Source organism: Teleopsis dalmanni, chromosome 2 (genome assembly GCF_002237135.1).
Source record: "Teleopsis dalmanni isolate 2A chromosome 2, ASM223713v2, whole genome shotgun sequence".
Taxonomy (NCBI): Eukaryota; Metazoa; Arthropoda; class Insecta; order Diptera; family Diopsidae; genus Teleopsis; species Teleopsis dalmanni.
In genome coordinates, this window is record NC_051847.1 from 87,168,762 (window position 1) to 87,184,184 (window position 15,423).

A 15,423-nucleotide genomic window follows, 5' to 3' on the forward strand; every position below is an offset into this window, starting at 1 on the left:
ACAGGTGATCAAGTAATATATTTAAAATAATGTTCACAGGCGTATTGTAAGTGGATAAATTAACCATACAGTTTGCCTTATGAACACATTTAGAACACCCAAATAAAGTATGCATATAGCTGGAATGCAAAGGATTATTGAAATCTTCCACAATAGAGCAGTCACATACAAAATATAAAAGATCAGTAGATATTCCGCCATTTCTAAGCAGAGTGTCACACACTCACCAAGATTTCAGTCTTTTAATAAATATTGTAACGGGTCATTTTTTTTAAGAAACAATTCGTTAGGAGATTGAATATACCCTTTAATGAATCTTGCCGCTACCGTTAGTAAAATAAAGAAACTGTTTAACATAATAACTACTAATTTCCTTAGTCAATTGCAATTTACACTTAAGTGGATTCCTTGACTCCACAGAATAACCCAACAAATACCATATGAAAGAGCCTATTTATACTGTTGAAGCATATTATTCTTATTATACAATTGTCAGAGCTTATTTAAATAACTAATTAATTATTTTTTTACTAATAATTTTTATTACTTTTGATATATCGATTTTTTTCTAATATCGACATCATGAAAATAATTGACAATTACATTTTTAACATCCATCAACATTGTTAAATACATTATAGTAGATAAAGCAGGCAGTGATGTGTAGAATTATCGCATTATTTGAATCTGGTTCTTGATCTAATGAAGTGCAATGCAAGGCAAGCGATATTTAGCTTCTACATCGGTTTAATTTTTTATACTATGTGTAATGTATATTTTACCGAAATCATTTTCAAAATATTTAAGTTATTTCTACAGCTAGATATTCCATTTCATACACGTATATGTTTCATACAATATTGCTTATATCATCGGCTTATCTATTTATTTATATGGATTCCTTAACATTCCAGACACCAACTACAACGAATACGTAATTTAATGAATATCCATTTGACGGAAGATAGAATTCTGTGATTGACTATTCTATTTAACAAATCACACAATATATATTATTTATTATGAACAACTCATTACATGATTCTAAATGTTTTACTCTAATCATATGTTCTTTAAATTGGACATAAGTTTAGTTAGACATTGTTTCGGTATCCCTCAGGAATTTGCTTGTAAACTCCATTTGCATGGGTGGTAAACGGCACTTAGTCGTCGTAATTGACAAATGGATCCGGAACATAGACCTGACCGTTCTTGCAACCGTGTTAAAATATTCGTTATATTCAACTTTTACTGTACTGCACTTAAAGTCTATGGTTTGAGATTTTTAGCACATTGATCACTAAAATTAAATAATAAAAATAAAATACAATTTATAATCATTATGCAAGGTTAATTGTTTTATTAAATTTTGGTCTCTTTAAATATTCAAAAATATTTCAACGCATCTTATAAATAATTAGACATATGTGACATATGAAAACTCCACTACAACATCACCAAAATAACTCAATACTTTCTGATTTTATTAAAAAATTTATATTATTAAATTTTTTAATGAATTTATCATTTTAATTTTGTTTAACATTCATAAAAGCTCTTATTTCTAACAGTTTTTAATTTTTTCATAATTTAGATTCTGTTTAACATTCATAAAAGCTCTTAATTCAAACAATTTTTAATTAATATTTATTATTGTTATAAATATTTTTTTTGTAATGAATAAATTAAAACAAAGTAATAACGAAATTCAATTTTTAAATACAACTAGAACACATAAAGGGAAGAAAAAAAACATATACATTAGAATACCTAATAAAAACTAGCACTAATGAGGAAGACTATGTACGTCTTTTATGAAGTTCCACGGTTTCTAAACGTAATTTCTGTAAAAAAATTAAAACTATTTTAGTAAAAATTTTGTAATGAAAATACGCACATAAGACTAGACTTACTTGAAATACTTGTTGTATCTTATCAGTAATTAACTTTCTTGCCACCGGTTCTGGCACACTTCTACTTTTTAGATCGCTTATGAAATCATTTAAATCTATAGGTTGTCCTATATTGAGCGTGACTTTTTTACGCCACTTCAATACATACGGTTCAACATTTGGCAGTACTTCATCCATACCTTCATGCCACATAGGCAATATGATCGGTATGCGAGGTGATTCATATATAATACGTCCTACACCCCACTTAAGGCGCATTTCGTCTTTTGTCATATTAACTTTACCTTCTGGAAAGACATGTACCCAATGACCCAAAGCACATTTCTGTATACATAAATTGACTGCATCTTGATATACACCAATGCCGCGTACTACTGGAATGCACTTTCCTTTGGAAAAAATTTTATTTATTTTATTGTTAAAATTTATATGTATTTCTATATGTTAAAGTCATACCATACATAAAGAAATAAGAATGCAATTTGTTTGTAAAACATATGTCATGCGCCGCCATCGACCAACGTATTTTAAAAGTGTTACAAACATATTTTACTGGCAGCACACCTGCAAAAAAATATATATATAGTAATTAAAAATACAATAATTATTGTGATAATTTTTTTTTAATATATTGTAGTAAAATTACATACCCCAAAGTCCTGGATCATCAAAACATGAGTGATGGTTTGATACTGTGACCAGAGGCACACCTTTAGGTCTTTTCGCTACTAAGTTTATCAGTCTATCCTTGTTATACACCACTGTTCTGTTCATGAAAGCTGTAGAAAAAACAGTAACAGAAATGTATAGAGTTCTATACATTTATAAAAATTTCAAATTAACTTAAAGCAATAACTTAAATGGTAAAATGATTCTAGAATTAATGACATTTGCAATTCCAAATAAATGATATGAGCATCGTGACTGATTAATTATGCGCACTAAGCTCCTAAGATATAGTGAACTGTACAAATCAAGAATTCTAATATTTATCAAGCAAGACTTAATGCAGTTCTTTCTGGTCATTAGTGTATAGGAACCCACGCAGAGAAACTGCGCATTACTCATAATCCTCACTGCAGAAGTTGTGGAAACCCGCAGAAAAAAGAAACCATAATAAATTTTCCCTGTAAATGCCCGGTTTTGGATATATCCAGAAGAAATGGATTTCTAGAAAATACTTCTTTGACAGTTTATCAGACTGTTCATCGGTAAAGAAGCGAGACCTATTCAATTATCTAAGTTCGACGGGATGGATTTAGCCTATACTCTCCTATATTAGGGGTTCTTGCGAGGAATGTAGTAGCAAATCGACGAAAAATCACTAATTGAGGTACATGGAAATTATATAATGGCCTCCCCATGCAACCAACTAACCGACCATTTGTTTCTTTATTGGTTAGTTTGTTAATTGTTGCCCTGTTATTCTAATTGTATATAAAACTATTTAAAACTATAACTGCAAACTGAACGGCACTTAGTCGTCGAGATTGACGAGTGGTTCCGGGACGTAGACCCGCCCGTTCTTGGAATCATGGATCTTTGGTTATCGTAGGCAGTTTAATGCTTTTGTAATATATTTCTGTTTTCGTTGAATATTGCAATACCAAATGTTGTAAATATATATGCCAAATAAGTGCATGAAAGTTTTAAATAAAGTATCCATTTCTTTATCGGTTCTTTTAGAAACTACTATATTAAAACTACTAGAAAAGTTTTGCTTTCATAAAAAATTTACTATCAAACGATTTCTCCTTACAGCCTTTATACTCAGAAATGTACGTATCCCTACAGCCTTTATAATCAGAAATATACGTAACCCATCCAAAAAAGGTCATTGGCACTTAGTCGTATAAAGAAAGCATTGACTTTGACTTTGTGACGCAACACCAATCGTTTCTAGAACCAGACTCTCTATAACGATATTAATTATATTCTTTACGACAGCTTACTTTGGCACACATTCATATCTAAAAAATTACGGTTAGGTCAAGTGTAGGTCTATATACGGCAGTATCTATAGACATATATACATATATGGTACATATATGTAGCGAAGTTTTAAAGTTTTTATTTCTTCCCCACTTCAGTTATGATTTGTCATATTGAAAATACATAAAGAGACAAAAGCCGAATGCAGCTTTTTTAATCAGTACATGTACTGTGTTTGTAAAGAGTTAATATTATTATTTAAGTTTAGTTTTTACAAAAGTTAATGAAACCCTTGTATCGTATATATTTATTTGGGTTAATAACTTTTTTTTGTAACACATAAAACATAAAATGCTTTTTATGCCCTAATATTTGTACAATATATTAATGATAAATGAGTTATTTGGATTCATCCCAAAATTTTAATATTTTAAAACATTTTAATTACTTTCTTACTGCTTTTAAAAATGTACAAAAACAATGCATGCCAAGTAGTTCATAAAAATGATTAGAAATGCAGTGATGTCATCTGAAAAAGTCATAAGTTCAACACTAAATAGAAAACTGAACTATTTACTTGCAACATTTGACACCAATAATAAAAATAATATAATAAAAAAAAGCATAATAATAAACAGAATGAAATATACAAGTATATACAGATATTAAAATACCTATCACCATTTAACAGAATGTTTGCAATGAATAGCATATGTATGTATCTTAATAGCAGAGATGATCTGCTCAGCAAATCAATGATAGGTAGGCATGCTATAAGACTGGGTTTACCCTATAATGACTTTTATTGTAGTCGTAGCTCTGAGGATGAGCAGGTAACTGTGCTCCATCTTATGTGTCTTTGTCTATCTTTAGCTAAGAAAAGATTTAAAATTTTTAGGGCTTCCTTTTTTTATCGACCTGATTGAGCTGTCATCCTGCGAAATTAGGGACTTAACCAAGCTTAAAGAATTATGAAGTTGGTTCATCTTTACCTAATGAGAGAGTCATAACCTTTTCGTGTGTTTGTCCTGACCTTTAGTCGATGTAAGAACTCAAGTGGTCATTTTTGGCAACGGGGCCACAACTCCAACCTAACCTAACCTAGTAGCAAATGAATATATTATTGGCAGAAATAATAAAGCTAGAATTGCTTTTATTCAGCTTACAAAGATATGTAATTGCAGCCACTTATCCACTTACACAAAATTTCGCATATCCAATACCAACACGAAAACAATTCTATTTAAAATTTTATTAAAATCCAGTCTAAAATTCAGACTTTTAAAACCATTGTCTACGAAGAATCTTGCGCATTCGGTGGTCTCCGATAATATTAAATTTTAATCTGTAGACTCCAGACAAGCGAAGTTAGAGCAACTACTATTAATGCAAAAATACTACACTAAACATGTGTTCCATTATGATAATATTATTAAACTTCTGTATTGTTCAGAATAAAAGCATAAAAATATAAAATAAATATAAAAGCATAAAAAATTTTGTCTGGTAGAGTACAGAGCGATATTGATGACTAGTCACCGCTTCTACTTTTTCCTTCTAGTCCACACCTTTAATCTTACACTCAATAATTAACTCACTTCTGACACTGAACGAGATGTGTAGAATCATACAAAATGATGATTTCAAAACTATAGGAAACACTAAAGAAATAAAAATTTAACTACAAAAGTCCAACTGGAAAATCTTAGACTTAATTATGTTAACAATAAATATTGAAGGATGCAAAAATGTTTGCTTATACCAAGGAGGTTTACCTACAGTTCAATATTCTAAAGTGATATTATTTTAAGAAAATCCTGGAAACAGGTATCTCCATACAAGATATATTTTTATTTTGCAATTAAAACATTTTATTTGCTTCTAAACGAACATGACTTTTTAATGACAATGTGTCAGTCTTCAAAACACTCTTAAGATGTCAAGCACGCAATTGTTTTGACTCAATTGTCACCTCTCGCACGATTCTGTAAATTGGCAAATTGCGCCGCAAACAGAATCTTTACAATTTATTGGTCAATCTTAAGTTATTTTATTAGAAAATTCAATTACTTTAATGAATTGGGCTTTCAATTAAATTTAATAATAGAACTTTTTGCATTCATTCGAAGTTGTTTACATCTCACACTACATTCAGCAAATAAAGCTAAGATTCTTCATCTTTGGTAATATTGAAATGAGAGCCAATATCCACATGTTTTTATCATATCTAAGAATTGACTAAGAATTCTATACTGAATTTATTCCATTTAACAAAGCTGCATTCTGCATTTATAACATTTTGGAGTAATGATAGATCAACCATAAAATTTCAATTCCTTAAGTTATGTGACCCATTCTGTGGGCCCTATATTAGAACGATTGGATTGTTTTAAAGTTTTTAAATATATGGGATGGGTGAAGGACTGAACTAATAGGAGAATGTCAATGATAGCTAGAATAGCTATAATTGGACCAAAGGAGTTTAATAGAAAGTTTTTTATAGTCCACTAATTGAATAAATATATATTAAATTATAATATAAATTAAAACATTTTGTGGAAAAATAGGGAACAGGATCAGGACGGTTTATACTAAAAACAAATCTTTAAAACAACAATTTTATTTATGTACCCATCTTTATTTATATAAATTTGTATTTGAAAGTAACATACTTTTTTGAGGTTATTTTCAAAATCTTATAAAAATGCACTTTATCTTCAAAAATTAAACCCAAATTTTCTATTATTTATTTATTCCGTAGTTAATAAGTTTCTGCAGTGTTTCTTTAGTTTCATTATCTAGTTAATATAAGCAATATTATAAAATATATAAACAAAAATATATCAGAATTTTTTAGTTTATATAATGTAAAGATTATATTATCCCTCTGGATAAGTTACTAGAGATGTAGTACATTATTTAAGGCGGAACTCGTTATTTTAGATAGGAGAGGCAATATACATATATCTATATCTATATAAATATATAGAAAATATATCTAATATATTTCTGTGGCTTGGTGAATATTTTCACTAAATATTTATGTTTAGTTTATGAATGTAAGTGACCATCTTCTTAACTATCTTTAAGTTTTTGATTAGATAGAACTGATAAATATAATTTAATTTAAATAATTTTATGTATTTCAAATCATAAGTATTGATTTATTCCAATTATATTTAATATATGTTATATATTCAATTATAAATCGATTTAATGATCATATTGCAATGTATGTAATCACTTTACTGGTAAATAAAAAAGACCAGGTTTGATCTACAATATTTCCAGAAAGGCAATAAAAACCTATTTTATATAATTTAATGACAGATATATTATATGAATACTTTATTTTTAAAAACTGTTAATGCGTCTATATTTTGCAAAAAAAAATTAATATATAACAAAACTGAAAAAGCAGTTAACAACCTATGAGACAAAGTTCCATCTAGAATGACCCATTAACAGAAACGTAGTAAATAGATAATATGTGAGGTTTTTTAATATAAAGCATGACCAGAAAGCAGTATTAGGAACATTCGAGAAAACGTTTATTCTATACAGTCTGCATCTGAATTAATAGGTCTTAAAAACTTTAATATCTTTATAATAATTCATATTCTGAGAATCGAATCATATAATCTAGTAAAAAGGTGCGATGGAATCTTCAGTGGAGTGATATAGTTAAGGAATCAGTGCTATCACTGGATGAATTATGCTGCAGAAAACACGAATTAAGCAGATACGCCTGAAAAAAGGTTTCATATTAGAGGTAAAGACGACAAAAGGTTATTGAATCACTGAAGTTAAATTTGCAAATCGAACTAGCACACCGAACTATCAAATAATAATTAAGTATGAAAAAATGCTGTGAATTCAAAATGACTGAAATTATATATGAAATAAGAACTAATAAACAATCTTAATTTTCATCCAATTATTCCAAACACTTTTTTTGTTTAAAAATAAAGATATAAGAAGATCTAAATACAACAAATAGTAGAGAGTTTTGTGAAGACATCAGACTATCATCAGTCTTTAGAACTCTATTGTTTACTTTCTCTATGAACTACAGAACTCTAACTGTGTTGAATTTTAATTAAATTATTATTAAATAATCCTATCCATCTGTAGAAACAAATCTGAGGTATCTAGGCTAATATCTGTCTTTACAGGACACTGCTCTATAGGACGGCATGGAGCTAGACTCAGCCTACCCTGTGGTACTTCTTGTAATGCGTGTCTACCAGCTCTTGAAGAAATGACACCAGAACACCTGATGTGTCTTTGTCCAGGTCTGGCCAGAACTAGGTTTAGGTATCTAGGGGTCCCATTCTTCAATTCACTTGACGATATGTCCAGCATCAGCATTAGCCAGATTCTTGCCTTTGTTAATACGTCTTGCTGGTTCTAGTTCGACATTCGATCTACTACCCACTATTACGAGGTTTTTGTGGATTCAAAATGGCTTTGTAGCTAATTGAGGAGGACTCGTCCTACCTCCACCTTAACTAACTAACTAATCCTATCCATACCTTGAATTTTATTAAGTGGAATTATCTTATCTTATTATTAAAATTAGAATAGCAAATAAAGAGATGAGATTAATGTCATTATTATAGGACGGACAATTACAACTTATGAAATCTATTGTGCTATCCCTTCTTAGAAAATATCCTATACTAACACAAACACAGCTGAGGGCTATTATTAAACCATTATCTGTTTTTCGTTTGATGGAGACATCAGCAAAGAAGATATGTGTAGGTTACACTAGAACTGATAGATTACGACAAATTCCATCATTTCTTCATCTTTAGAAAAACTGATAAAAGAAAAATACATAATAAAAATAAATCAAAATAAAATATTTGCCACATAAAAATGGATTAAAAGCGAAAATCTTTTAATTCGAATTGTGTTGCAGTCAGTCTTTAAGAAACCACATATCCTTATGAACTACAGAACTCTAACTGTCATATATTGATATTCAGTCATTAATATTGTCGACAATCTTGTCGATACATCGACAACAGCTTCCTTAGAACCATAAAAGGTTGCATATACGGTTGTATTCTTTCATCTTTCAAATTTTTGATCATTTCATTAAGTTGGTTTCTACATATATACTCTAAACATCCCGTTTTAAACCCTGCCTCCGCCAGCAACTGACGAAAGACCAACAGAATTTGGACTAACATTACTTCAGCAGTCAGGTCAAGAGAAACAGGTTGTATTCTTTCATCTTTCAATGTTTTGATCTTTTCATTAAGTTGGTTTCTACATGTATACTCTAAACATCCCGTTTTAAACCCTGCCTCCGCCAGCAACTGACGAAAGACCAACAGAATTTGGACTAACATTGCTTCAGCAGTCAGGTCAAGAGAAACAGGTTGTATTCTTTCATCTTTCAATGTTTTGATCTTTTCATTAAGTTGGTTTCTACATGTATACTCTAAACATCCCGTTTTAAACCCTGCCTCCGCCAGTCACTGACGAAAGACCAACAGAATTTGGACTAACATTGCTTCAGCAGCCATAGCCTATGTTATACTCCAAATAGAGAAAGAGTCAAAGGACTTATTGTATAGAACTAAATCGGAAGTGTTAAAGATAAAATCGATAAACAAGCTTCAATTCTTCTTCCTTTTCATTTACCTATCTATCTACTCTTTCCACTTTTTAAAGGTATTTAATGCGGAAACTCTATAAATTGTTTACGAAACAGTTTCACATTCTTATCTTTACTGAGTACATTCAATATATAATTATAGTTTTTTATTATGAATATTGATTAGAATATTGTGATTATTTATATGCGATGCATTATTTAACCCCTCTTTAAAGTTCAAAGTAGACAAGTTCAGAGTATACAAGAAGAGATAATAGAACAGAGTGTTGTTAATCTAAAGTGCACCTTTTTTTAATAATTATCATTTGCTAATTACAGTTTTTTGTAGTAAAATATTTTAATATAAAGGAAGTAGCTGATATGTAAACGTTGGATATGAGAACAATTTGTTTTGGCACTGCAGCCGCATTGTGCAAATACATTTCCACTCTCACATCTCAGATTGGTGACGTTAATACGAGTAACAACAGAAAATAGCAACTTTTTTTAGTAAACAACACGTGATGTGATATTGAAAATCGTAGACACAATAATTAAATGACCGTGGCACAAACGCAAGATACATTTTATTTATATAAATTTGTAATGACATTGTGAGCAAAAGAGAAACAAACCGTAAAACATTTTATGAGAAATTAATATTAAAATCAAAATGTAGAAAATAGAACAATCAGAGTTAGAAAAAAAAAGGTCAAAATAATAACAGACCCAAAGTATAGCAAAAGAAAAGTAATGTAAGGTCCCATTAAAAATTGCTCCTTTATAAAGGATTGACGATGGTACTATACCTACATTTAACATCTATAGAGACCATAGAGTCATGACACATCATTTCCATTAAACTGTTTCTAATATCAATAGATTAACTTTTCTAGTAAAATTATAGCTCTACTTTAAGCCATCTCTTCAATCTGTTGTATAGATAATTGGGTCTTCGGCTACTCTAAGGATTATAATATTGAATTTGTTTAGTGTAGATTTCTATACTTGTAATTTTGGGTTTATTATACGAGGGTCATCAATACGAGGGCTACTATTTTTTGAGCCTAACAAAGAAAAAATACTAACTTGTGCGTTGAAAATTGCTTTATTCTTTCTTGAAGTATTTTCCTTTATGATTTATACACTTTTGCATGCGTTTGAACCATTTGTCCAAGCATTTTTACCAATCTTCTTCAGACACGTCCAAAACATGGTTTTTAATTGCAACAACGGCTTCTTCAGCCGTTGGACAACAAAAATCCTTGTGCACGTAATTTATTCTTGACGTTCGGGAACAAGAAGAAATCATTGGGTTCTGTACGGTGGATGACCCATCAATTCGGTTTTTTGAATGTTTAAATAGTCGGTTGTTAGACGAGATGTGTGAGCACTCACATTGTCTTTTCCCGAAAAAACAAATGACCATTTGTTACGAAGTGCTTTGAGCACGAACAATTTTTGTTGGATTTGGTTCATCTTAAACCACCCATAAAGTCGACTGCTGTTTATGTTCAGGTTCATACGCATATTTATATATATGCGTATTATTTAATAATATATAATTTTACAGAAATAAATTCAAGAAAGCTCAGCAAATTTTTTCACAAATCTCCTACCAAAGCAAAAAGATAACGACGTCTACAACAACTTTGTTTACTTACAGTTCTCAAATTTATATTTTTATTATATTTTCTTAAGATACATATCATAGGAATAATAAAAATTCGATATCTATCAGTAACTTGAACGGAGGTGTCGTGTAGCTTATAAACATTAGGTCATAAACGAAATGCATACTTATAAACCAATGAAACTTATTACGTAGTCCACGATTTGATAAATAATACTGCTTTAATGGGTTTTGAAACGATTTTTATAGTGGTTAAAATTACCAAAACTAATTACATACCATAATAATTAAACTAAAAAAAGGTAACAGTCTAATTTTATAGTTTTTACAAAGCTTGAAATAATAGATATAGTAGCTATCAAATAGATTCACCCAACTATGAACAAACGCAAGATTAAAGATTTTAAATTTAAGTTATATCGAAAGTTGTTATGAATTCCATCAACTATTTATAGGACCTCAAAACGTGAGAAACTATATAACAGAACGAGGTTTATAAAAATAATCTTCAATAACTGATATACTTCGGTCAATGCCCAAAGTAAGGATAAGTAGAAAACAAGAAATATTGATGGATCAGTTACAAAGTTTTTGCGAAAAACTTTGAACGAAGCTCTACACAGAGAGCCGGATCAAACGATATAATGCATAATAATGTATAACAAGCATCTATAATAACAACAAAGGTTTAAAATAGAAGCCCTTCAGAGTCCAACAGAAAGGAACTCCTAATAACTAAAATATAAAATATAGTATTGAATCAGTGGTTTTGTAAAATGTTGAATACCTTCTTTGTCACGTCGTAGATTTTTAAAAGCATAAATAATTAGCTAAATAATATATACAACAAAATGAAAAGCTTTAAAAACGAACTTCCAATGATTATAAATCGACTGTATATAATACCGACTTTTAAATTAATGACATGGTTTTAGGAGCGATCGGATCTCGCAGGTGTTTCTATCTACTCCTGTGGTTCCATTAGCAGTATTTAGACATGCGGGGATATTCAGTCAAGTGATAAAATTTTGAGCTATTGTTTTTACGATATTATAACGTTCTCCGAGAATTATCACCGGGCAGGTCTGATATATTTTTCGATATTCAGAACACCAACTGATTGATTATTATTATTGTGAAGTATTGCACAAAATTCAAATTTAATTAGTAATATGAAATGTGAGCCTCTGATAGAAATAAATAAATAATTAATAAAATAAAAATTTTACATTATTTGTCATTCACAACAACAAAATTAACAGAATTACAAAATAAACAAAAACTGAATTAACAGCTTTATTTTACAACTTTTCTGAAAAAGAATTAAAAAGGGGCGTGCAGACGTTCGTCATTTTGTTATTTTACCAAATACCAAATTACCTAGCAACGCCTGAATATCCCTAATATAACTTTTAATTTATATTTTATAATTTTATATTGCACCAGAATGTGGAACAGTTCCACGCCTAGTTCAAGTTATTGTTTTGCGTATTAGTTAATCAGTTTATTATTTGCTGAAACTCAATTTCTATTATTGATCATTATCAGTTGAAAATATCAATAAATAAATAGAAGCTAAAGTTTCATCCTTCTCCCATCCTCTTCTTACCTTCTTCTTATATAACATTACTAACTCATTTAGTCATCTTGTAAGCCATTTTAATTCCCTGTTCTAACCCCCTTCTTACCTCCTTCTCACACAACATTACCGTCTGATTTGGTCATCTTATAAGCCATTTTTATTTGCTATCCTAACCCCCTTCTTAGCTCCTTCTCATACAGCATTACTATTTCATTTAGTCATCTTATAAGCCATTTATATTTCCTTTTTTATCCCCTTTCTTAGTTTCTTTTTATAGAATATCCTAATTCATTTATTGATCCTCTAATCCATTTTTATTTCCTATTCTATTCTCGTTCTTATCTTTTTTTTTATAGGACATCCTCATTCATTTATTTATTTTCTAATCCATTCATGTTTCCTACTCTATAAGTCCCCAAAAGTTGCAAAATTAATATATTTCTATTAATACATATAATAGAACAGTCAGAAGGCTCTGTTCTAGGTTCAGAAGGCGTGTGCAGACAGTTGTCGGAGACATATATTGCCCATTGTGATAACAGTCATATTACCTGCCTTTAAATCTGTCGACTAGTCTATATGATTTCATATACATGAATATATCAGTCTTTGCGCTAATCGAATGATTTTTTGTGAAAATTTTTGTAAATGGATCTTTAACGAAATTTAATCTAATATTTTTTTAACTTTAAGTTAGCTTAAATAAATTATTTAGTGATAAGAATTCACTTACCCAAAACAAATTTACTAAATAATCCAACTGCTGTTACAGCAATTTGGCTGACAATATACCAGAGCTTTGAAGGATGCCTAAGGCGATGAAATATCCAATCAATATTATGTGGCATAGTAGGCTTTTGCTGCTGTACTGCAGGTTCCAGTAGCGGCTTCGGCCGGGGCTGCGCTTTTGTCTGAGTCTGGGATTGTTGAAAGTGGTACTGCGGACGGAGGGATAGTTTTGCTTTGTTTATTTCACACATTATACACTGTGCCTAATTGCTAAAATCGGTTGAACAAATTTTGATCAACATGGTTTCTATTCAATTTTCATAAATTTGTTTACATTTTTAAATTTAACAGTTATTTTCTTACACACATTCTTATGTTTCAACTATATATAAAAGAAAATCAAGATAAATATTAATTAATTAATTAATTTTATATAAAAAAGAAATAATATTTCTGGGTTAACACAAATAAAAGACTATTCACACTTTTAATAAGAAAACACAAAAAGTCTTCATTGCATTTAGAATGCATTCTTCTATTCACTATAAAAGAGAAATTTTTGATGAGCCAAAACGGAGTGCAAGGGAAGCGAAAGGCTTCCCCAACTCAGAGATGGGGAAGCGCATTCAATGCGCAACACATGCTCGTCAATACAAGAGATTTACCAAAAACATTACTCATGAAATAGAAAGTGTGGAGAATTTATTTCACAGCAAATTATATAAAAACTAATAATCTTAATTTATCTCCTCGATTACTTTTTTTACACATTAAATATATTAAAATTTTCTTATTTAAGCAAAGCAAATGTCAAAAAATTTTGAATAATTGTCAGAGGTATTACGATATTCAGTTCAAATTTAAATCGACTGTTACACGACCGAACGGTGGGAGCTTACAATGCGTACTGGATTGAAGTGAAATTTATTACACAGCGGTGAATTCAACTGTGATAAGTGAGACTGACTGTTCACTTACCTAATTGTTTTATGGCTCCAACAGTTGCACTCAATAAAAAAATGAAAAAAATAATCTATCTATGCTATGATAAGACCAATAAATTGTAAAATTACAATAATTTGATTTTGATAACTCGAACCCGATAGTAACTGATAGGATGCTAAATACATACTTTTATACAATTCAATTATAAATAATACTTATATTTTAGGTTAACTTAATAACATAAAACTAAACACATATATAAAGAACTTTTAAAATTTATAAACAAAAATCGGAATTATAAAATAAATTGCGCCAAAGTAAGAAAAACAAAGATTAAGCAAAATTTAATTCAAATGACCATGGTTAAAATGCATATGTTGTCGACATATATGCGTCCTTAAACAATTGAGGCTTTAAAAATCCATATTGTGAGGGTCATTTGATAGGCGAAACCCAATACTAATTATTCAATAAGTCACAACGTGTTCCACATGGCACTTACTCGGACTGGCACAGAAGTCGTGCAGCAGGTTACCCTCTGCAGAACCGTTACTCCGAACCGCCCCAAATGCAGCATCCTGTTTAGATCTTGATATGACCTCAACATAATTTACTGATATGTTTATATTTTTTTATTTAATTAAATACAACTAATTATGGTAATAACGTCTATGTAAACTTTTCATAGCGCAAGACACAACTTAAGTATTTTGTCCCAAATCCAGAACAGCTGATAGCATATATTATAAAGGAACCGCATGCCTAAATGTAAACATGTACAGCGGCGAATATTTTTGACAACGTATAAAAATGCGCGTAATGTTTCATTTACGTTACACGTAATTAACCGCATTACATATAAACTAATATTAAGTCTGTTGCACAAGCTACTCGTAGTAAAACTTGAGTAAAACATAAGTAAAGTGTAAACTGAGATCGTAACACAAATAAATTGCCAAAATACGCTCTTTAGACACAATTTTTCATGGAACAGCTTTGTGTAAAATCTGGTGAGAACACCAGTGCAGAAAACACTATCCATAAGAACAATAATAATAAAATACATTGTAAACATCTG

The 15,423-nt window shown here is 30.0% G+C and overlaps 1 protein-coding gene across 9 annotated transcripts; it reads right to left on the bottom strand.

The window, feature by feature from the left end:
• Window positions 1-582: 582 nt before the first annotated feature.
• Window positions 583-15,058, bottom strand: LOC119680401 (tafazzin homolog). 9 transcript variants are annotated; one of them, XR_005252463.1, is made up of 8 exons: window positions 14,848-15,058; window positions 13,405-13,609; window positions 2,564-2,692; window positions 2,370-2,477; window positions 1,914-2,302; window positions 1,771-1,844; window positions 1,039-1,300; window positions 583-921 (listed from the first exon to the last, which is right to left on the bottom strand). XR_005252463.1 is itself a non-coding variant. In XM_038093199.1 (8 exons), the coding sequence occupies exons 3-7, from the start codon at window positions 13,649-13,651 to the stop codon at window positions 1,800-1,802; spliced, it is 918 nt and encodes a 305-aa protein (XP_037949127.1). In that variant the 5' UTR covers window positions 13,652-13,670; window positions 13,735-13,782; window positions 14,078-14,403; the 3' UTR covers window positions 583-1,300; window positions 1,771-1,799. The 9 variants fall into 9 exon arrangements, 8 of the variants coding, with proteins under 8 accessions (XP_037949127.1, XP_037949128.1, XP_037949122.1 ...); XM_038093199.1 differs by lacking the exon at window positions 14,848-15,058 and adding exons at window positions 13,735-13,782; window positions 14,078-14,403 and having other exon boundaries at window positions 583-1,300; window positions 13,405-13,670; XM_038093200.1 differs by lacking the exon at window positions 14,848-15,058 and adding exons at window positions 13,735-13,782; window positions 14,066-14,403 and having other exon boundaries at window positions 583-1,300; window positions 13,405-13,670.
• Window positions 15,059-15,423: the final 365 nt, after the last annotated feature.

Bases quoted from the DNA above. Each gene is read 5' to 3' on its own strand.
- LOC119680401 (XM_038093194.1), bottom strand. From the start codon at position 14,952: ATGTTGAGGTCATATCAAGATCTAAACAGGATGCTGCATTTGGGGCGG. The intron at 2,693-13,404 runs GTAAGTGAATTC...TTTTTTCTACAG, and splicing joins ATTTAGTAAATTTGTTTTGG to CTTTCATGAACAGAACAGTG. The intron at 1,845-1,913 runs GTAAGTCTAGTC...ATTTTTTTACAG, and splicing joins AGATACAACAAGTATTTCAA to AAATTACGTTTAGAAACCGT.